The sequence below is a fragment of the Anopheles maculipalpis genome, chromosome X, assembly GCF_943734695.1.
Source record: "Anopheles maculipalpis chromosome X, idAnoMacuDA_375_x, whole genome shotgun sequence".
In the NCBI taxonomy this organism is placed as follows: domain Eukaryota; kingdom Metazoa; phylum Arthropoda; class Insecta; order Diptera; family Culicidae; genus Anopheles; species Anopheles maculipalpis.
Window position 1 is genome coordinate 5,595,361 of NC_064870.1, and position 23,159 is coordinate 5,618,519.

General features: G+C 36.9%; 1 protein-coding gene across 5 annotated transcripts; it reads left to right on the forward strand.

Annotated features, from left to right (window-relative positions):
* The first annotated feature begins 1,865 nt into the window (after positions 1 to 1,865).
* On the forward strand, positions 1,866 to 22,195 carry LOC126556890 (acetylcholine receptor subunit alpha-like). Of its 5 annotated transcripts, none has more exons than XM_050212439.1 (12): positions 1,866 to 2,121; positions 2,257 to 2,301; positions 2,392 to 2,501; positions 4,942 to 5,122; positions 16,778 to 16,893; positions 17,110 to 17,278; positions 17,362 to 17,498; positions 17,572 to 17,660; positions 17,737 to 17,791; positions 19,237 to 19,356; positions 20,831 to 21,077; positions 21,751 to 22,195. In XM_050212439.1, the coding sequence occupies exons 1-12, from the start codon at positions 1,909 to 1,911 to the stop codon at positions 21,940 to 21,942; spliced, it is 1,674 nt and encodes a 557-aa protein (XP_050068396.1). In that variant the 5' UTR covers positions 1,866 to 1,908; the 3' UTR covers positions 21,943 to 22,195. The 5 variants fall into 5 exon arrangements, with proteins under 5 accessions (XP_050068396.1, XP_050068404.1, XP_050068412.1 ...); XM_050212447.1 differs by lacking the exon at positions 4,942 to 5,122 and adding an exon at positions 8,824 to 9,004; XM_050212455.1 differs by lacking the exon at positions 19,237 to 19,356.
* Positions 22,196 to 23,159: the final 964 nt, after the last annotated feature.

Below are 23,159 nucleotides of genomic sequence, written 5' to 3' on the forward strand. Positions count from 1 at the left end.
CTTTGCCCCGTACATCGCGCAACGACCGTCGAGCAGCGTGCAGAGCGCTCCTCGAACAGGAGCTTTTACTTTTCTCGGTTGACTCAAAGGATCTCGCCTGCTAAGTGCGTTAAGGAGAGGCTGCGATGAAGCGTGATAGAGAGAGAGAGAGAGAGAAAGAAAGAGAGAGAAAAACATGGAGGTAGATAGCAGGGCGAGAGAACCAAAGTTATTCAGCAGGAAACAGGATACTGACGAAGGAAGGATCCTTGATAAAACGAGAATAACCGAAAGATAAAGAGAACACGAAAGAGAAAGAGTGATGGGGAAGGAAAAAGACGGAAACACGAAGTGGTGTGCTCCACTTAAAAAATCTGACATCTGGAGCCAGGGGAACAGGCAGCATTCGAGCAGCTGTGTGACTCTCAGTGGAGATCTCTCATCAGCCACATCTCTGCTTCCTTCCGCAACTACCGTAACTGATTGGCGGGCAGATTTAGCTAATCTTTTGCCAAACTGGGTTTGTTGTTTTACCCTCTCCCTCTCTGCTTCAATTATGTTGTCAGCGACACATGCTTGCGTTTATGGACCTTTTTCAATTTTTTTTTTCGGGCCCCTTTTGCGGTCGCTTTGTAGCACGCCATGTTACACGAGGAAAAACTGTCAAAGTGAGACATGAAAATTAACTTTTCCTTTAGAAAAAAAAAAAAATGAAGACTGGTGGGGGATGTCCTGCATTTTCAATTAAGCTCCACATCAGAATGTTTGACGCCCATCCCCATCACAATGTAACGCGAATGTAAAGCCGTCCATCCTCGTGGTTTATGTAATCGGCCTTGGTGCTCTATCCCTTATCTGTTACCAGCGTGCGAACAGGAAGTGCTTTATGTGAGTGGCTAAGTGGTGTGTGTTTATGGCTACTGTTGCCACCTTCCATTTTACTGTCCCAAACGTCCATCGTGCCTGCCATCGAAATTATCGTTCGCATTTGGTAATGTGTGTGCGTGTGTTTGTCCGGATGGTTGTGTGCTTCTGCTTACGGGTGGCTGGATAGAAACGCCCGAACAGCGAAATGTGTGTTGAGCGCTCCATTTTTATTATCGTACGTGCGATGAATGGTAAGCGTGGTGACACTAGGTGTGACAGATACTCGCCACGCTCTTAGTAGCTGGATGGATGGATGGGCCCGTGCGTTCCGAGTGAAGCTAAGGTGATAAATGGAATGTAGGTGATGGGTTAATGGAATCAATGGCGCGCACGGTGCGATAGTGCGTTGCTGGTTTCTACGTACGTGCCATTATTCTATATCCATAAAAAGACACTCATCTGTCTGTTGACGGGATGCTGGCTGCACCACACCAGATGCCACCGCTATCGTCTCCATACTTAAGACTTAAGTCAATTCTTACATGGCAACTATTGCCAAACCCTTAGTGCTACTGTCGAGTGGAGACGCTGTCAGATGAATAACTTACACTAGGGCGACGCATTAAGTTACAACACCCTGTTTTATCACCAATAAACTTGTGTTTTTGTATTGTTTTCGGTGCAAATCATCAACCTGTCATCTCTCGTTTTAGGAATGAATGAATGTCTACTCAGCGAGCCTGCGGGAACGGTTGCCGGTTGTGCGAATAGTATAACAAACCGATCAGAAACGTTCCTACCAGTAAACCAATAGTGCAATATGAATATTATTAGAGAGTAGTAGCTGTTCCCTCCCCTGAGGAACATACAGTTCATCGCTGAACTACCCAGCTGCCAACCGTGTCTGTGAGTGTATTGGAGGAAACGTTGCGACATCCAAACGGCACCCCTAGCGTTGGGCAGGGTGGAGCTTCGGGGTAGAAAAAATTTCTGGCACCCCACTAACTAGCAGCAACTGGTCAACCATCCTCACCACCAGTGTGCACCGGAACGCCTAACAATATGAGGGCGATAATGCCTACGTCGGGAGAAACGCTACGGGCCTGGTTGTTGTCGGCGTTGGTCGTACACGGGGCAGTCGCGGGCAATCCGGACGCCAAGCGACTATACGACGATCTGCTGAGCAACTACAACAAGCTGGTCCGTCCTGTCGTTAACACGTCCGATGTGTTGCGCGTCTGCATCAAGCTAAAGCTGTCCCAGCTAATCGATGTGGTAAGTAATGGCCTATTAGGACAGAAGCAGGAAATGTCACGTACCGTCACACTAATTACTGTTTTTTATTTGTTTTTTTTTTCTATCCTTCACTTTGCAATTCAACATTTCTATTTCACGACTTCGTGATTGTAGAATTTGAAAAATCAAATCATGACCACCAACCTCTGGGTGGAACAGGTAAGTGCGGCGACTGGGTCACACTTTGGGCGAGCACGGTTTTTCAGTGTTTTGGCTTGCTTTGTTTTTACATGATGAATTTCAATTCAGTCCTGGTACGACTACAAACTGCGCTGGGAACCGAAAGAGTACGGCGGGGTACAGATGCTGCACGTACCCTCCGATCACATCTGGCGGCCAGACATTGTGCTGTACAATAAGTAAGTATGCCTTAGTATACTAAGAACTGTCCCCCTAGTGATGTTTTTTTAATCCGACGAAAATGAATACCGAAATTGAAGTTTACAAAACAGCAATGAAGGACATGATGAATAGTGTAGGGAGTGTGTAACCTCGTACACATAGGAAGGAGAGGAGGCATGTTTACGACACTTGACAATGTGACGTGAAGCCAACCGGACGTTAGCACTGTACTACTAAGATAGTAATAGCCCCTGAATGTATGCAATTGAAATTTGAAGTATCTTCTATGAGTGAGTCTCTAAGCGGTTAAGACATCTTTTAGGCCCGCTTCTGGAAGGCATTGGATCCATTGCATACCTCCAGGCGTACCTAAACGTGACGTGACGTAACGCAGTGAAAGTTGTACTAGATATAAAATTTAAAGCTCTTTAGTAAACGCCACAGACATTTAAGCAAGCAAGTTTGAATGAAGTGAACGTACCGTGCTGAGACCAGAACTCGAATTTACTAACATTTTATAGCAACGCTTTAGCCCCACTGTGACAGCTACTAATGATATTACAACCACAATTATCTACACTGTCGTTACTACTACGATACACTTACTTTATACCACTGCTATCCAAAAATGGTTTCATGAAAAAAACTTACACCGCCTAGCATATCACCTACAACTGTTGGATTTTATGTTACTTTTGCTCCTCTGTCCTCCGGCCTAACGCCCCACAATAAAAAAATCCCCATCTCCCGCGTCTGCTTACGAAGGGTGGTGGGAGAAACGAAAGTGAACCTCCAGCCTCCTGCCGGATTTTCTAGACATTTATTTGTGTGTATGTGTGTGAATGTGGTTTTCCTCTCTCTGTCTCTCTTTGTTTCTCTCTATCACTTTCTTTGTCTGTCAGTCTCTCGCTCTTTCACTGCCCCTGTTTCTTGTACTCTTTTATTCTCTAACACACATACATCCTTCCGTTTTTTCTCTCTCTTTCTCTCTCGCTCTCTCTCTCTCTCTCTCATACACATTCTATCTCCCTATCTGGTTTTTAAAATTTGAGTGGGGTTGTACAGTTTATGTTCAGGGTTTCTGTTTGTTTTCAAGTGAAAAGCAAACTCGAGAGAATTTTTGGAGGAGAGTTTTAGGATTTACAAAGCTCTGTACTTAAAGAAAAAAAAAAGCGAGAACCTGACCGTTTCAAATTTACGCACCGGCAACAAATGGCTCTATCCTGTTTCGGGTTGCCAAAATACAACCATTTAGAACCGATAGTTACACGCACAAAAGGGGAACACATTCTTCGGCAGTTTCAAGCACCACAAGAGTGCTGTGGTAATTAGGTACTTTATTTGTTGGACGTGCGCATCTTGCAATGGTTTTTAGTTTTTGTTATCTCTCTGACCTAGAAAAGTTTGTTTGGCAAACACACGGTGACCTCCTTAGTAGATCACAGTGCACAGTGTCGCCTTCCTATAAAAAAGTTAAGTAAATAAAAGTGTGCAAAAGTATTAAACACACACACATATCATCTACCTACTGATATTTAACAAAGCTACTAATGGTTTCCGTGTAACTCACCGTGTGTATTTTGTGTGTGTGTGGTGTTTATTTATTTTTAGCTTAAATTCGTTAAAATGTTAGATTAGAATTTTGTTCAAGTACGTGTGTCACAATGTCTTAATATAATAATGACCGTGCTATAAAAATAATTATTTTTATCGAATTAAAGAACTGAAACAATGGCATACAATAGATGTAAATCCAATTTGCTAATGTCTGTGTATTCATTTTGAATATTATAGCGCCACTTTTATAGTACGATTTGCAGCAACCCTTGAAGCGTTTCCACTAAAATGTTTTAAGCGTTTTAAAGCTATTTGAAGGAAGGTATTAGTACTAAGTTTGTTGACAGTATGCAGTAAAAAATGACAGTAATTGCTGCAAAGTTACCCTTCACCACAGTTTTTTTTTTGTTGGTGAAAGCAGTAAAATGATTTTTATGAAGGAAAATTTTGATTTTTCCTCTGCAAGCTACTATGGGTGAGAAAATCGAATCACAACCACACGCGCACATTGGTCACAAAACAATAAAATTCTGCTCCTTTGATATCGATTTACTACTAATAAATAAAAATTAAAACATTACCGCCCCACTAACCTAGACGCCAAACCGTCCACCAACCCCCTCAATATACCTTTTTATATGCGTCATAAACAAGCCATACATTATTAAAATACTACAACAAAACGAATGTATTTTTTGTTTGTTTTAAACTACCCACGTCTAACTAAGAATGTACGATTCACTAAAGTTCAAATGATAATGTTTTAACTTAAATCATGAAACAATACCCTTCTTTCAAACTTTCCCCAAACCAAACCAAAAACCTACATCCGCATTCCGCCCCACCGCCTTCACCGTATACGGCTCATTACCAATTAAACCCCGTTTCTAAATATCTCAGTGCCGACGGCAATTTCGAGGTGACGTTAGCAACAAAAGCAACCATATATTCGGAAGGTTTGGTTGAATGGAAACCACCTGCCATTTATAAATCATCATGTGAAATTGACGTAGAATATTTTCCATTCGATGAACAAACATGCGTATTGAAATTTGGAAGTTGGACATATGATGGTTTTAAGGTAGGTTTTCTATAATACTCATCTGTTGGTTTTTCTAACAACAAAATAAGAAACAAAATACTTAACCACAAGCCACCATCACACAAAAAAAAAGTTTAAAAAAAATATATTATAGCATATATATATATATATTTATACCCAAGACTCACCAATACTACCTTCTTTGCTCCGCTAATATTCCTCTCATGCGTTGTTACAATTTTTGTACATTTTTTTCTATCTTGTTTACAGTTTTTGTTTCCAATTTTCTTTTATCCTCCGTTGTTCCGATTAGTTCAGGTTCAGGTATATTTTCTTAACTCATTTGCATAGTTTCGATTTACTCAATTATACTACTAAAGTTTCACTAATCTATAGTTACAGTTACTGTTCCGTTTGGTATTATTTATAGCAGTGTAAACGGTTCGTGTTTCAAGCATGTCTTTTTGTCAATTTGGAGAAGACATGTTCATGCCATTGTCTGTTTTGGTATTGTTTCGTTTTGTTCGTTTGTTCGTTCTTTTTGGTATTGTTTGTTAACATTTTGATATTTTATGTTTAATACAATTTATTGAATTTAAAGCATTAATCGCTTTGAGCATTTTTATTGTTTTGATAAAATGATTTTTACTTAGTGAACAAAAAAAAAAAAAGAAAAAATTATTGTAGTTTTGCAAGTCAATGATTTTGTTTGTCTAATTTTGTTGTCGTTTGATTTTGTTTTTCATTATTTTACATTCCTTTTCCTAGCCTCCTAACAAGAAAAAAACAAGCTTACATAAATATTTGTAAATAGCTAAACAAACTCAGCCAAACCAAAAGCCAACTTGATGTATAGCAAACCAAACCATCAACCAGTTCATCAAGTTTTAATCTCGTACTTATCTCATTTGCTTGACGATTTCTCACCATGTGTATTTATTGTTTTAGTATTTATTTTATGTTGTAAACTACGCGTATTGCTCATAATAATAACAAACTTTCTTCCTAATAATATTGTCAAAAAATCGGGAATACATGAAAAAAACGTAACAAAAGTGTCAACAAAATAACTGGCAAGCACTGGAAATCAAATTCGAATAAAAAAAGTAAAATAGTCTACACAATATACAAAAAATAAATAAATAAAATAAGCAAATTGAAACAATGCAAATAAGACAAAAGTAAGCAGAGAATGAACGAAAACGAAAAGAACTCTCAAACGAGCAGAAGAAAAAAAAAACAGTAAGGAAAAGCAAAAAACAAAAATGTATATATAATAACCACACCTCACCATACCTGCGTCAGTGATGATTGCGACAACAACAACCCGACCTACAGCCTATACGACCGCTAGAGTTAGTAGTGACACATTGCGTTTGAAGTTTTGTTTCCACTTTTTTTGGTTATCCTTTCTATAAATGTACTCAGCTGTGTAAAAAATGCCAAACTGTTACTACTCACGATAAGCGTAGTTGAATTGTGAAAAAAACCGTGTCCACCTGTCCTTTCGATAATCCAAATATGCGCGCATATTTCCTATGTATTTTATGGCCTTGCTTCACCACTACTCCTTTCTCATTGCCCAGTCTAGCTGTCATGTCTTGTCTGTCTTTCTTCTTGACTTCTTTTCATATTTATCGACTCTATTTGCTGTTTCGTTATTCTATCATTATCGTTTTGTGGTTTTCTTTTCCTAGTTTTTTTTAATTACTTTATTTTATGTCATTTTTGCCTTTCCCTTTGTTCTTCTAAATCTTTTTACTTTTTATTTGCTTTTCTTGAACCGTATTCTATTTATAATTAATTATGACGGTAAATTTTTTTAACCGTATGTTAAATTTTGTTTTTCAATTTTTCAATGTCTATTTTATAAAATACGTTTTTTGTGTTGTAATGAATTTTTTAAATTTTCCTTCTTAATTTTGTAGTTTTTAACGTCTCTTTAGCGCATTTTTGTTAACTTTCCAATGGTTGATTCATTTGGCTGTTTTCTTTTTAAACTTTTCTGTGATGACTGATACAGGTGATTCTCGGTTAATGCTGTAAATAGCAAAAACTAAAGTAAGACAAAAAACTCCGTTAAGCAACGACCTCGACTGCACTCAACATCGTTGCGAAATTGAAAAAAGTCAGTAATTTTCGTCACGATGTAAATGGTTTTGATGTGTTTGTTCTTGTCTAGCAATTATATTTCGATTACTTTTTTTAAAGCGGGATGATCAGTTATAAAATAACCTGTCACTTAATAATATGTTCCAAAAATTGTTTTATTTGTTAGTTGCAGCCCATGCAAACAATTATATAATATTTTTTTCTAATGCTTTTTTCTCCAACGCAATGCTTCATTTAGTTTACACCGCACTAAATGAAATTTAATAGCCCGGATGTGTAAAAGTGGCGATTGCTGTGGGCAACTGCAAACTGAAATTATAAAATGACGTATTTAATTATTTCCTGTTACGTACATGACAGAAATAGCACTTCTGTACCGCTTTCACGTCACCTCATGCTATTGTTCGTCGTGTTGAAGTATTTTTCCATCCTTAAATAAAAAAAAGCTTTGGCAATAAATAATGCAAAACAAATGCAATTAAAAACAAATCATTTAAAAACATAAACAAATTCAGTTGCTGCACATATTTCTTTGTGACGTTTTCGAAGCACCATAAAATTATCGATAAGCTGAACATTTGTAAGGTTCCGAGGTTCAGATTACTTAGTGTTGTTACTACGTAACCCCACCAAACAAACAAACAAACAATTATCTTATCTGGACCTTGTTGAACAATTTATATCACTTCACAAGCAGAAAACAAATGGAACGTTAATTACATAGCTGTTCTATATTTTCTGCCGTAAGGTACTATTTGGAATAATCTGACACCGAGTAATCGAGATTGGCCTGTATTAGTGTTTGTAAATATTAGGGCTTGTAAAAAACAGTGAAGCAAATTCAATCTGGTACACCTGTTGCAGCTTGTAAACAAGTTATAAAAATTACACTCAACAATAACATTCTTTTCGTCCCTTTTTTCCCCGTTCTTATCTTGAAAATTGCTAAACCTTACAGTCTGTTTCCGTTTCTTATAAGTAGAGTATTTAAACTACCACCAAAACAAAGTTTAGTTTTTGTCACTTCAAAAACCATCTACTGTTGTAAACATTTTGATTAAATGAAATGAAATTAAACATAACTTAAAGTTACAGTATACTTTTTGCCGGTCTTTTGTTCTTCTTTGATTATAATAAGGTTAGCGTTTTTTTCTCCGAAACGTGCCATTTTTTATGGTTATTTTATATTTTTGTTTATTTAAATCCGATCGTTCGGTCGGCTTTTTTATGATTTTTTTTGCTGAAAATTCAATATCTTGTTCTTGTCAATTGTTTATTGTTAAAAGAATTGAAACCGTGTTTATAGGTATAGGCACTTACAACATGAAAATCTGAAACAAATTGGAATCCAATTGATCTACTGTTTTATTGCTACTTATTTATTTCTCCTTCTCTCTCTTGCTCCCTCACTCTGTCTCTCATGCTCTATTATCTCTTCTCGATTCCTTGTTTTATTATTTGTTACGAATCTCGTTATGTCGTTCTCGTTCTCTCTCTCTCTCTCTCTCGTTTTTTCTATAACCTTTTTTAACTATCTATCTCATTCTCTCTCTCTCTTTCTCTTCTTACCTTATTAATATCCGTTAGCAGGTTTTATACAGTGTTTTGCGTTCTTCTTCTCTCCACAGTGCTGATGGTCATTATGAGGTAACACTTATGACCAAAGCAACCGTGTATAATAATGGTATGGTCATTTGGCAACCACCAGCAGTTTACAAATCGTCGTGTTCGATCGATGTTGAATATTTCCCATACGATGTACAGACATGTGTTTTAAAATTGGGAAGCTGGACCTATGACGGTTTTAAGGTGCAAGAAATATTTTCATTTATCATTTTTAAAACTTCCATCTCAAGCAACTAAATTTTCACAACTCAATTATCAAAAAAAAAAAAAAATACAACTACTATCAAATAACTAAACTAAAATGTCAATAGAATAACAAACTTTTATGTTTTGTTTTCAATTTTAAGTCATCCGTTGTTTGGTTCTAAACCCTGTATGTATTTCATCTTCCGTTGTTGAGTTTCATTTGTCGTTTTCATGTTTTGTTTTTTTAACATCTCGTTGTGATTGATGTTTTATTTCTATTGAGTTGTCACCTATTTATTCTTTTAATTTGGCCTTCGCCAAAAGCAATTATATGTGTTTTTTTGTTTTTCGTATGTTTTGTAGTTATTTCATTTGCTTTCTTTTTTCAATTAATTTCATATTTTTTGTCTCCCATTTTTTCCAGATTTCGTTCATCCATATTGTATTTCCATTCTACTTTTTTTCTTCTTTTCGGTTCGTTTTTAGTCTGCTTAGAAGCTCATGAATGTCATGCCTTGAGTCCACATTTGCATCATCTTTCTTTCGATATGCTCATGTTTATGCAGCAGCATCATTACTAGCCAGCAACAAAGTGTTTTTTCTCCTTTTTGTTGTTGTCTCTTGTTTGTGACGTACCATAGAGGAGTCGTGTTTAGAAACTGTAATTGGAAACGTACTAACGGTCTTGCCATCTATTGTTTGTCTACCTGGGTTCTGTAATTGTTTAGTTGGTATGATTATGATTTTCTCTTTACTAATTCGTACCAAATCGTTCATTGGGTATTGGATTGCGCAAAAAAAAACAAAAATACAAAAAAGTAATTTAAACCAAAAAACGTAAACAATGTTTTGATTTTGCATTATAATGTAACACATAGTATCTTGGTCATGTGTATAGTGTTCTCTTGATAGCAAGTTTGTTAGCTAATACCCAGCATTTTGCTTTTGACAGCGAAAGAATGTTCTTGTTGGCTGTTATGTTAATTTTTTTTTCATTTCTGTATTTTGTTTTGTTATATCTGTTTTCTTAGCTATTGTTTTTCTTTCTTTTTGTTTTACCTTCGTTCACGCACTTGTTCTCATATTTTAGATGTTTTTATTTCCATACTTAAAATTGAATGAAAAAATTTGTTATGTTTTTATTCGGATATCGATATTTTCATCGTGTTTTTTCACATAGTTTTTCATTTATCACATCATGTTTTGCATATTTCTCTCATGTTTTGTGTATGTTTTTACGTTTTAAAAAATTTATTTTCTTTGTTTTCGATACGTTTCACTTTTCACATTATTTCAACGTTTACTTTCATTTCTTTTAGTAGTTCTTTCTAAAGAAACATAGTTTGTAGCTCGTCATTATACGTGAAAGCAAAAACAAACGTTTTGTTTTTTACATTTTCATTTGGAATGCTCCTGTTCTGTTATTCGGTTTCTTGCCCTATCTTCCGTTTACTTTACTAGGGAGCCCACGGTGCCTCATGTAATTGATTGATTGTGGTCTGTTAGCTGCTTGCCTTCTTGATCGAACGAACGTTATGAAATATTTCGTACTGCATCCATTAGCGAAACATTTTTCATGCGATTAAAAACCTAAGTCTCTTGCACACCGGTGCCGATTAAACAGTTGTTTCACGAACTATATTTAGCGCGTATAATACGAAAACCACACAGCCTATGCGACCAAACAAAATTCTTCTAGCAACTTTTTTTCAACCACTAGCGAACGTTGTACGATTTGACACTCTCCATGTATTAGGAACTGTTTTATTTTTTTCTGTTTTGGGTGTTACGAATACTTCTTGCAAGAATTTGCTATAGTTTGCTCGTTTTAATGTCTTTTCTTCCCTTTCTCCATTTTGTTTTTTTTTGTCTTAGGTTTCGGTATTATGTAAACACCAATCCGTTTTTTGCAGGGGTTTTTAGTTAGTTTTTTTTATTGATTTACCTAACGGTTATTTACTGTACAGATCGCACGATTAATGTGTGATAAAATTTTTAGGATAAAAATTTCCACAAATTCTACGCAAGCAAAAACATAATATAAACAGCCTGAAAGCGATACAAAAATGCGCTAAAAAGATGCTTTTGAGCTATATAGAACAAATGCGACTAATTGGACATTAATTCTATTCCGTTTTTTCTTAGTTGTTTTTTAGATGATGATTTTATTGGAAACACAATATGTATAGTCCCAATATAGAGTGTGTTAACACGCTGTTTAAAAACAAGAAGCTAGGGAACAACAGCGTTCATCAACAATTTGCCACTCAATGATTGTGTGTTTTTCTACCAATCAAAGAGCTTTTTTCCCCAAATGGTAGTGGTAATCGTAGTTGCGATAGAGCACTGTCCGAAGCAAATAGTTTGAAAGTATGATAGAAATTTGGAAATGTATGTCTACTGGTTAGTGAAACAAAAACATTTGAGGTGAGAAATTTATTGAAAATTTTTTTAACTTCATTCAATGCTAGAGAAAACTAGAAAAAATGAAGGTTTGAAACAATCACAAACCAGCTGAGGATAACTTAAAGGGAAAAGAAAACATTCAATTTCGCTCGTTTACATTTAGGAGAATACGATTGGCTTCGGGTGCCTCCGTAATAGATTTGTTTTAAACTAATATAATTCGTTTTTAAATTGTTATTTAAAACTTTCAATTTATTTTTGCTAAAGAATCATAAAAAAATCATAGATTTACAAGTTTTTTTTTAGAAAACGGGAAATTAAAATGGAAAAAGTAATCAGAAAAGCAAAAACAAAATCAATTATCCGTGCAAAGTAGGAAACGAAGACGATAAGCGCGTTTGAACATATGATCCGTATTGTATTAAAAAAAAAAAATACATTACCCATCGATCATTTGTCTACGTAAAGTTTTCCCCAAATGAGAAATGTTTCGAACTACTTACGAATTACGGTAGTACATTTTATGTGTGAGCGGCTCAGTGCTACTTTCTCTGTCTGTTTTCCTCTCTATCACTAGCTTATTTTTTCTTCTTTTTCTCTCTCTCTCTCTCTCTCGCCCTCTCTCTCTCTCTCTCTCTCTCTATCGACACGTTAATATATTGACCACTGGTTATAAATAACATTGGCATCTCAAAAATGACACATAGTTTTCATTACCTTTTACCTATCGATCTATTTATTTATTTTTTTCATTTCTAATAGTTACTAATACGTCTGCCCATCTGGGACAGGGTAAGATAGCAGTACGATTCGTTTTATTAATTAAAAAAAAAACTAATACTTAACTTAGAAAAACTATAAACAAAAACTTATAGATGAAAGTGGCTTCTTAGAATGTTTACCAATTTACAACGGCTAAACAAACATGCATGGTCGCAAAGTGAGAGAATGTTTACTAGGATCGGATTTCTAACTACTTTATGCAACTAATAATACTACTCCGGCGACTTGCTAAACGCTTCAACACATTTATTAACGAAACGTCCTCTTCTCGATGTACTCTCATTTGATTAGTTGTGTTGCTACTGATGTTTCTACTCCAAAACTATCGCATTACCTGACAGCGCTCTGCTACTGTTATACTGTTATACGATTAAAAGAAGAGACCGAAAATTTTCTATTATCATTTAATTTCTTTCATTTCATTTTCTTTCTCTGGTGCTCTATTCCGTTCCTTTACTCGTACCTTATCTCTATTTTCTTTATTATTTCCTTTTACATCTTTTTGGTCTTTTTTCTGCTATTCTCTTTCTTCTTTACTGGTTTTCCATATTTCCCAAAATACTTTTGATACATTTTTTATTTATTTTCAAATTTTCTTAATCAGTTCCTTTTTTGTTGTTGTTTTTATGATACTAGTTCCATCACGAATCTCCCACAATTGCGAGACATAAAAGGGCCAAAAACAAAACACCCCATTATACAAAGCTCATCGCCAGATTACTAAATCTTAGTTGACCTTAGTTGACCAAGCGTTTGCATACTGATCGGATACCTAGTTTCGTTTATCATTGATCTGTTTCATGGTTTTAGAGTGTAATTTAAGTCCTAAAAACAACTAGATTCGGGGAAATGAAATAAAATCTTACGAAAAGCAAATGTCTGTAACTCGATGGTGCGTACTCTGCAAAGAGATGTGTCAAGTCTCTCGCCTGTCACACTTGTTGCTATTTTTTTAAAATGTATTGCGTCTTTCACAATGTTTCATCTCAACTCAATAAGTGAGAGATTGTTTTTTGTTTTCCTCTAACCGTGGAATGCAATCAGTATAGTGGGAATTTGAAGTATTTGTGTCGAGCGAAACATCCCCCTAACGCACAGTAAAAACAAGCCAGCCAAAAAATGCATGTTTGCTGTAGTAAAGTATGAAACACGAGTAGTAGTGCCGATCTCACATCCTGCCTGTTGATAGTAGTACGAAGGTATAAACTGTCAACTGACAAGCACAACTGAAGCGTATTGTGACATTTGTTGTGTGCATGCTATAAATTCGCTACTATTCGTATCGGAACAAATGGTTGCGTTGGGCGTACCTCTGGGAGTTAATGTGTTGAAAAATATATCGAGCCTGTTAAAACCGTTCCACATGCAACGCAAACTAAAGCGCAAATTTGGTTTTCTATTAAAATGCTATCGATTTTTGACATATTCCTACACAACATTTTGCGCTAGAGATTGCAGTTCGTCTGGGGCGGTGGATTTCGAGCAGTTATTTAGACATTTAGAGCAGATTTAGTCTCTTTTTTTTAAATTTTATAAAGCCTACGTATACCTAAAACAACGTTTAAATTACTAATATATTCAGTTGTTGCTTACGTTTAAAAAATGTGTGTTTTGAAATGATGTAACATTTTACTGTGACAAGCGGTACAATGAAAACGCATTTCCATTAGCAACCATATTTTTCTCGTGCAAACTGAGTATTGAAAATTGAACATATTTTACCGGTAGTCAAACAACGACTTACTTGCATGAACTTTATCTTTCCATAGCTTGTTCAGTCTTACATTACAGTTCTTGTTTACTTAGCGCTAATAAGCGTACTAATTTTGGCTTGCCTGTTTTGGTGTTTGACACCATGCCCTAACTGTTTTGCGCTTTCTCAAGCTCAGCCCATTTGGCGAGCTTTGCAAAACTTGTACATGATGAATTAAAGAGAAAATTTTATAAAACAATAGAAAAAGCGTTTATGCCAATTTTTCTGTATTTAATGTGGATTCGTCTCCGTTCTCCGGATAGCGAATTGCACCCAACGCCACTGTTGACGTTTACCACTCCAAGCACGACAGATCGAGTAGTCAAAGCCCGTTCGTTCGATTATGGGGAGAAGAGGGAAGAAGAAGAAAAAGACCACTTCTCCACCTGTCTTACCAGCAAAAAAAGAAACTGTGCCTGTGCATGAATGCCTGCTACTTTTTTAACCTCTATTAGTAAGTTTTCCGCATATCGTATTGCGTAATGCCGAACGTGTCTCCTTCTTTTAATGCAACGAAATCAAAAAAAGTTGAAAAACTTATATAAAAAACTATGTAAACCCGACACAATAGCCTTGACTTTTTATACGATTTGTTGTAGCAAAAACAAAAATATGAATAAAACACACATACACGCATTCTCTTTTCTACCAATAACACTTTCCGACACTGCCGTGTTAATAAGAAACTAACGCACAAGTAAACATTTTAAAACTGTTGACAGCTTAGTATGTGTGTCAAACTGTCAGATGTTTTACAGTGTTTACTAGGGGCGTTTACAAAATTTCGGTCTTATCATACTTTAGCACCCGGTTCTAGGATTCCACAAACTAGCTACGTTGTGGGCCAATGTGTACTAGCTCTTCTTTCGTTTTCATTTTTGTTTTTTTTTTACATTTATTTCATACTGTCGTGTGCGCGTATTATTCTGTGGTTGTTGTTATTGCATTACCAGTTTTGCAAATTCTACTCGTCTTGATGTTGCGTTCGTTGGAAACGTTCTCCTAGTAAGCAAGCAAGCAAGCAAGCAAAAAAAAAGTATTACGTACTAAACTAAGCTCGTATTGTTACCTTAATAAAAGAATCTTTCTAAAACAAACCAATGCTTGTATCCACCATCTCACTGTGGTGTTAACTAAATAATAAACAGCATACAAAAAAAAACCATCATGAGTACAAAATGACGATTAAAATAAACTACTAAATAATAAATACACTTTTATCTTTAAGATGCAAAAGAAAACAAAATCATTTGTTTGCGTAGTTTGCATGACATAAATAAAGGTATGAAACTAAACCAAAAAACCAACACTAAAAAGAAATAATAAACAAAACAAAACTCCCCCTCAAAAAAAAAAAAAAAAAAAACAAGTTAATGCCTGCTAGACTATCATTACTCATATCTCCTGCAACACATCCCACATCCTTTCCTTACTCATACATTTAAAAAAAATACTCATTAACTCCGTGCAATATAAAATAGTATACTAAACAACAAACTATACCATCCATCTTGCTTTTTGTTCGCTTGGTGTAGTCGGTAGGTGTCATTGCCAGTTGACGTATCCTTTTCCTGCTATCAGCTGTCAATTTACTTGCCTGTGTATGGCAATTTTAGTTTTCCCACCTTTTTTCGAAATTTTTGAATAACTATTGTTTACTGTTTCTGTTGCGTAACAGTTCGTTAGTATTTGTGTGTGTGTTTGTGTGTGTATGCGTGCGTGCATATATTGCAACGGCTTTTTGTTGTTGTTTTTTCTTTTTCTTTAATTTTGTTTTTTTTTTCATTTGTTTTGCTACCATCGACATTTCCCTTTTTGGGTGTTGTAGTGTACTATGTGCATTCTGTTACCTCATTACTTGCTAGGTACGCTAGTTTTTCATCATTAAATTGCTTTTATTTTTCTATTTGGGTCTACATTGGGTTTGAATGTTTTAGTTTTTCTTAATGCGTTTCAAGAGTTTGTTTAGATTCAATCGTTTGATTTTTGTATGTGTTTGTCAACTCTTATATTTTCCTAATTTGTATCTTCTTCTGAATGGTATTCATTATAAAATTATATTTTTTTTGAAATTTAAATCGCTTGTCTTATTTCTGTACAAGATTGTCAATTATCTATTTTATTTTTTTAATCCTTAAAATTGCACTAAACGTGATTAAAGTTAGTTAGTAATGCTTTTTATCGACACATTTCACACTCATCCGCTGTAGCACATTTGGAACACCCTTTCATTCGCTCTTTCACTCACCCATGCTCCACCGACACACACGCACACTTACACACTCTCACAGCAAGTACACAATTTAGTGCTTGTTTTTTTTCAAATTTTCGACTGTTGTTTGTCTTTTTTCAAATGATAAAAATATTATTTTGGAGCGAAACAAAAAAACCTATTCAAAACCAAAAAATCACAACAAATAATACACACACGCATCATATCACTCGCAGCTAACTGTCACCCTTTGCTCATTGCTACCACTAACAACTAATCACAAAATACTTACCGTACTATTGTTTTTCGAACACTATCAGTGTAGTTTTAAAAACTAAAAAACCCATTCTATAACGTATACCATTACTCTCTTCGCCTTTCTTTCTCGCCTATACCCGTTCCCGTTCGGTGTGTGTGTCTGTCTATCTGTCTGTCTATCTCGTCTTCGATTCCGTTGCGCGTGACGCTACTAAACGCTATAATGCCATAATAATGCCGAATGTACCCAAATCAACGAACGTTGACACTTCAAAATAAACCAAAAAAAACAAAACAAAAAATACAAAAAAAAAAACCTACCCACTATACCGGGTCCGAATCGTCGCCGGTGTGTCAGGTTGACCTGCGGCATATGGACGAGAAGTCCGGCAGTAACATCGTAGACGTCGGTGTGGACTTGTCCGAGTTTTATATGTCCGTCGAATGGGACATCTTGGAAGTGCCCGCTGTAAGGTAGCTACACCCAATATACGCTTGTCGTGTTTCAAGTAGTGGTGATCGGATCTAGCACTAGATCCGGCATTTTGTATTTATTTATACTTATTTTTGTCCTAGAAAGAATCGCTTTAATCCCGAGCATGTGCTAGTACGGGTCGTATGCTTTTGTACCTGGGAAGGGGAACTAATATTGAATACTGCATCTCGCCAACACGCACGCCACCCGCGCAGGAATGAGAAGTTCTACACGTGCTGCGATGAGCCGTACTTGGACATCACGTTCAACATAACGATGCGCCGGAAGACGCTCTTTTACACCGTCAACATCATCATCCCCTGCATGGGCATATCGTTTTTAACCGTGCTGACGTTCTATCTGCCTTCGGACAGTGGCGAAAAGGTGAATTGGTCGCACTTGAAAAGGCCTGTACAAACCACACACAAGCACACAAACTAATATAAGCTTTGGATTTTCCCCTCCAGGTAACGCTTTCGATATCGATTTTGATTAGCCTTCACGTGTTCTTCTTGCTGGTAGTCGAAATCATACCGCCAACGTCGCTAGTTGTGCCTTTGTTAGGAAAGTATCTCATCTTTGCGATGATACTTGTGTCCATTAGGTGAGTTATTGCAGCGCGTTACCCAGCGTTACGCAATCTCTTTACGCACTGTCTAACTGCGTTACCTTTCCAGTATATGCGTCACGGTAGTGGTGTTGAACGTCCATTTCCGGTCACCTCAAACCCATCGAATGGCACCGTGGGTGAAAACATTTTTTATCGGTAAGTTTCGCGATAACGCACAGTGTGTGTTGTTCATTGCACCCCATATTGATGATCATGTCGTTTTCCATTGCAGACTTTTTACCACGATTCCTCTTTATGAAACGGCCACCGTACGTCGAAAACCACAGGTATGCACTGTTTTGCAAGTGGCCCGTACCTCGATTGCATTCCACAATTTTGTGTCCAACTATCTTTCCTTGCTACGGTTTTTTTCCTTCTTTAGTCTTTTCATTGTTACATTTACTCCTCCGAGCGTTCTCCTCTAATCTTTTCGTGTTTTAGTTTTAACTTCATTGTGTTTTACACAGCATTCGTTAAATTTTTAGTTTGTTAATTTTTTCCCTTCTTTTCCCTCCAAAAAAGGGACATTTCTTTAGCCTGGTTTTGTAATTACTTTTTCTTCGAGATTTTTTTTTTTATCGATTTCTTACCTTTATAAAGACAACGAGAACTTTCACATATCTTACGTACTAGTACAGCAGAATTGTAGGTACGCCATTTTTGTTTTCTTTGGCAAGAATTTGAAACTTTTTCACACAATTTAGCAACGATTCGGTAGTCTTAAAACAAACATAAGTATTATAAATTTGTTTGCTGTGTACTAAGTTCCATAAAAAAGCATGTCCAAAATAGACTTACAGGGGACGAAAAAATGCGAAAATATTTGATCTTGTGTGTTGGATAAACCTAGGTCAATAGGGAGTTGTTTTAGTAGCCACATACTACGTAGTTGTATGGTTAGTCCTCACTACGGGGGATTGGTCCGGATGGAGTTTGAGACCCGAGCCGAATTCTAAAGTGTATATCAGTATGTTCATAGTTAAAAATGCTTTTCTGAGTGTAGATGTCAAACGTCAAACGTAATGATAACTTCGAAACAAAAATGTTTAAGTCCCGACTCCGAAACGAAGTCTTCGGGCTTGGCGTCTCCTAGAGATTATTCTGCGTACAAATGGCGGAGCATAGAGTGTAGTTTGTGTTGGAATGGACCAAAGGTTGGGATTTCTAAATTAAAAATTTTCGCATTTTTTTACTGTCACAGCCTTTATTAGTTTTTTTTTCTTCAAACTTCTAACTTTATCTATACTTTTTGTTAAATTGGCATACTAAACTGCTTGTTTAACTTTCATTACAATATACTCTATCTACTGCATCCGTAATTCACTAAATCTACTAAGTAGCAATTATCAAACAAAATGGCCGACAATTAATACGTGAAAATCCAGTTGTCTTTAGAATTTGTGTTTCGTTACGTTTTTCCCTCCTCTCTCCCCTCTCCCCCCTAATTTGTCCTCAAAATAGCTCCGCTGCCCCAAAATCCCTTCTCCCTTCCCCAATCCTTTTCACTCCTTACTCTTCCCTTTGGTACACGTGACCGTCGTAATGGCTGCACGTGTATGGAATGCAACAAAATAATTAAAAAAAAAACCGTAACATCAAACTATATAGTTACGTAGCGAGAAACTTTTTTCAATGCAGATATCAGCTCATTTCTATACTGTTTCTTTTTTTTATCTTCTCGTTCTTTCTTTACGTATTACCTTCTGTATTTGGGATTTTCTGCTTTTCGTAGAAAACTGCTATCCAAAGACCTACACGCTTGCTTTTATCCTTATTACTCGACTACTACATTAAATCGTATAGCTCGTTTTACTAATAGGGCTCCATCTAAAGAAGATCTTTCTCCGTCAAGGTATTTATGACATATTCAACTAAATTTATTTCACACCAACACGCACCCACACACAAAAGCATACACACACACACTTTATCTTTCTCTATCCCTTACTTTCCGGTGTTGAAATACCGTTTGCCATATAAAAGCTCTCTCTGTTTCGGTTCGCTTTGTTGTTGTGTGGCGTTGAAGGAGCTTCCTTAAAACCGGATTACTTACCCCCCGTACACTCATCCAATTTACTCCGTGTATATGCGTTTTTTTGCGTTTTTCTTTACTACTATTACTAACACCACTACTATTATTACCCTCGCCGTAATCGTTGAGAGTTCGCGAAATCGAACATTTCAAGCTGCTTCGGTATGCAACTAAATTCGTGCAAAACTTTCTGTGTTACCTTGGTGTTTGGTTTTGCTCATCATTTGTTCGACTTTCGACCCTGCCAAGCTTACTAGGAGTTGTAGGCTGTAAACCATAATAATCCATTCACATTCACAGACATCTTTTGTTTTTATTCCTTTTCTTGCATACTTAGTCACTCCAGCTCGCTCTCTCTCTCTCTCTTTCTCTCTCTCTCTCACTCTCTCACACTTTCTCTTAGTGTTTATTGGAATGAAAGTCACTCAAAGTAGTAGTTTTGATCGTTTTGATTTAATTTGCGTGATGCGAAACAACTTTGAGTTGACAGTTATTGGAACTTTTAGTGTGTTTCATAAGTTGTGTGTTTTTTGTTGTTGTTGTTTGAAAATGCTATCAAAAGCAATTTGATCAACACCGGTTCCAACTGTCAAAGCATGCGATTTTTATAAAATGAATAGAACTGTTCTCTGTCTCGATTGGCTAGCGCCATCTAATGGCAAATAAAACATTGCACGAACTTAGTTGTTACCAAAAAAAAAAAAAATAATAATAATAATAAAATGAAAAATTGATTGATAGTGACTCATTGCGTACTTGCTGCTTATGTGCTGTCCTTGTAATCCTCTTTAAAAAACTCCTAAATATTTTAAATTATAGACTGAACTGAAATATCAAGACAAGAATTAATCAAAAAAGAATATCTTCAAGGAACCCAAGGCGCTCATCAGTGGTAGTTCAATATGAATCATTCTGAATCGTAATCTTTGTTGGGAAAGGTTTTTTGAAAGATTAAATTTTTTTTATATTTGAAATATGTTTCTTCCTAATGTTTCTCAACGTCATACAAAACACTCCAAAATTAGTTATAAAAAAAATGGTGAGAGTTGAGGTCCAAAAGCCCCAAGAACATTTGTATGACGCTAGAAGATACATTGCAAATGTTGTTCCGTTCAACATTTTTATTCACCAATATTTGAACAAACATAAAAAAGACACATTTACCGTATCCTCCCGGTGCGTGATGAGTAACAACACTTCAAGCGTTAAAAAAAACAACAAAATAATACAACAAGCTTCCAACAAACGCTATCCATTATCGCTGATTGCTACTCCATCTTTGTTTGTTGCCCAGTCTGTCAGGTACGGGACCGTTTGGTGGAAGCTGCCAAATACATGGACCGATACAGCTGCCCCATTCAGAGTCGGAGGAGCTGTCGATGTCCACGGCCGCCGATACGGCCGTCCCGTCCGGCATCAAGAGCCCAGCGTTCAAGCAGCCAGCCTTCTCGCACAGCGTCTGTTCGACCGAGGTACACCGGAGCTGTTTCTGTGTGCGGTTCATCGCCGAGCATACCAAGATGCTGGAAGATTCGACGAAGGTAAGTGAATAGAAGTGTTAAAAAAGAAGTAATGCGGACTGCTGGCGCCAGAGGGGGGAAGAAACGACTCTGGAGGTAGGAATTAGTATTGAGCAGAACAAAGGAAACTTCCTAGAGGGTACTAAGTGTCATTACAGTATACAGGGCGAACGATGTACTAGGTCACGTCGGCCATCGAATGGTTTACTAGACTGCTTAATACCACCACGAGGGAACGCTCTCTGCTATCTTTTAAATCGTTCAAAAACTTAACTTAACTGGGGTCAAAAGGCAGGCTGGGAATGTGTCCATGGACCCTATCGCATACTGATGAATTCCTCGTTCAAGAGGAAAATATGCGTGCCGAAGAACCACTACAATGACAAGCTCTACGACAAGCCCTTATGATCGTGCCCTTATCATCAATGAGATGCGCCAGGTTGCAGTGAGCTTGTCGTGTGTTGAGAATGGCACCAGACGACCTAATTCGTAATGCATTTTTGGCTATCCTCGAGGGAGATCGAGTATTAGGTTCCTGTCGACATTCATCTTTCCTCGAAAATTCCTCCGTTTCAGCTCGCATTTCCAGCAACACCAATCATTCAAACCCACTCTCTCTCTCTCTCTCTCTCTCTCTCTCTCTCTCTCTCTCTCTCTCTCTCTCTCACCCTACCTTTTCTGCTCTGTTGCGCAGGTAAAGGAAGACTGGAAGTACGTCGCAATGGTGCTCGATCGACTGTTTCTCTGGATCTTTACGTTGGCAGTGTTGGCCGGTACCGCCGGCATTATACTGCAGGCACCAACGCTCTACGACGACCGGATACCGATCGACAAGACGTTCGACGAGCTGGCCACCTCGACCGTCGTCCGCTGTCCCCCGCAATAACGCTCGCCGGCACTGTCGCAACTACCGGTTGGCTTTAGTTTCGGGTTCGGGTTGCTACTCGTGTGCGCCGCAGCCCTCAGCAGCTGCCTTTTCATGTACGCCCGGCTGCGGGTCGCACGGTGCAGTCAGTCGGCCAAACAGAACGATCTGCTAGATGTAGCGAAGCGTGCAGGATACATGATAGGTACGAACCAGGAACCAAGCTGTGTAGCGCGGTAGGGCGGTTGAAGTGTGTAGCGTGTCCACCGGAGTATCGAAATCAGTGTAGCTTCTCTCCATCATTCAGCTTACTTTTTTTTTGGGTTGACATAAAATACAATATGCACGTAGCACATGGCCAAAGCCGAAAAAAAGAGAGTAAACAGAACTATTTTTGTTTGTTTGAAAGTTTTCCCATATTTTACTCATCTTCGCGTTGCCGTTATTCAACTCTGGTATTTGATCTTCATTTTATATAAGACAACTTGCCATGTTTTAAACATTACTTTTGGGCTGTACATATTCCACACGGTGCGATGTGACACGAGCAAAAAAAAAGTATAGAAGAAAACATATAAAAATCGAGACAAATTTATCAGCAAATGGTAGAAAACTACACTCACATCCGTAAGCATAAAAAAAAGAACAAAAAAAAAACGACACACATACACACGTCAAGAAGTATTATATAGATACAGATAATAACTACAAGAGTTAACATTTAAGAGTAAGGTTTAAACGAGTAGAATTTTTATGTCTATAAAGAATAATACAAACAAGAACAAAAAACAGAAAAAAATTGTGAAAAGATGGAGAACATTTGAAAGAGACAAGTGAAATGCAATATTTTTTTATTGAAACTATGCACAACAAAAAACACAATTTTGAACATCCCTCCCAAACCCCTTTTCCTAGCCATCCCCTTTTCTCCTTGCCGGAAGATAAGTGTACGTGTGCGGGTGTGTGCTGCATGTGTGTTTGTGCGGGAAAGATTTCACAACAAGCAACAAGCTTCATTTTGCACACACATTCACACACATGCATGATCTAATTAAACAAAAAAAAAAAAAACAAACACAACAACAAAAATATAAAAGATGAAATAATAACAAAACACACTTACGTAACATGAAAAAATGTGGTTAGGGAGAGAGAAAAACAAAAATTATTCACCAAGAAAAGAAAACAAAAGAAGCAAAACCAGCAAGCAAACAAAACAAAATCGCATCACAAACGAA

What these genes read in the sequence shown, in the direction of transcription:
- LOC126556890 (XM_050212439.1), top strand. Translation starts at nt 1,909, where the DNA reads ATGAGGGCGATAATGCCTACGTCGGGAGAAACGCTACGGGCCTGGTTG. An exon ending in TGTCCCAGCTAATCGATGTG is followed by an intron (nt 2,122 to 2,256) that starts GTAAGTAATGGC and finishes TCGTGATTGTAG; the next exon opens with AATTTGAAAAATCAAATCAT. An exon ending in ATGATACTTGTGTCCATTAG is followed by an intron (nt 17,499 to 17,571) that starts GTGAGTTATTGC and finishes TTACCTTTCCAG; the next exon opens with TATATGCGTCACGGTAGTGG.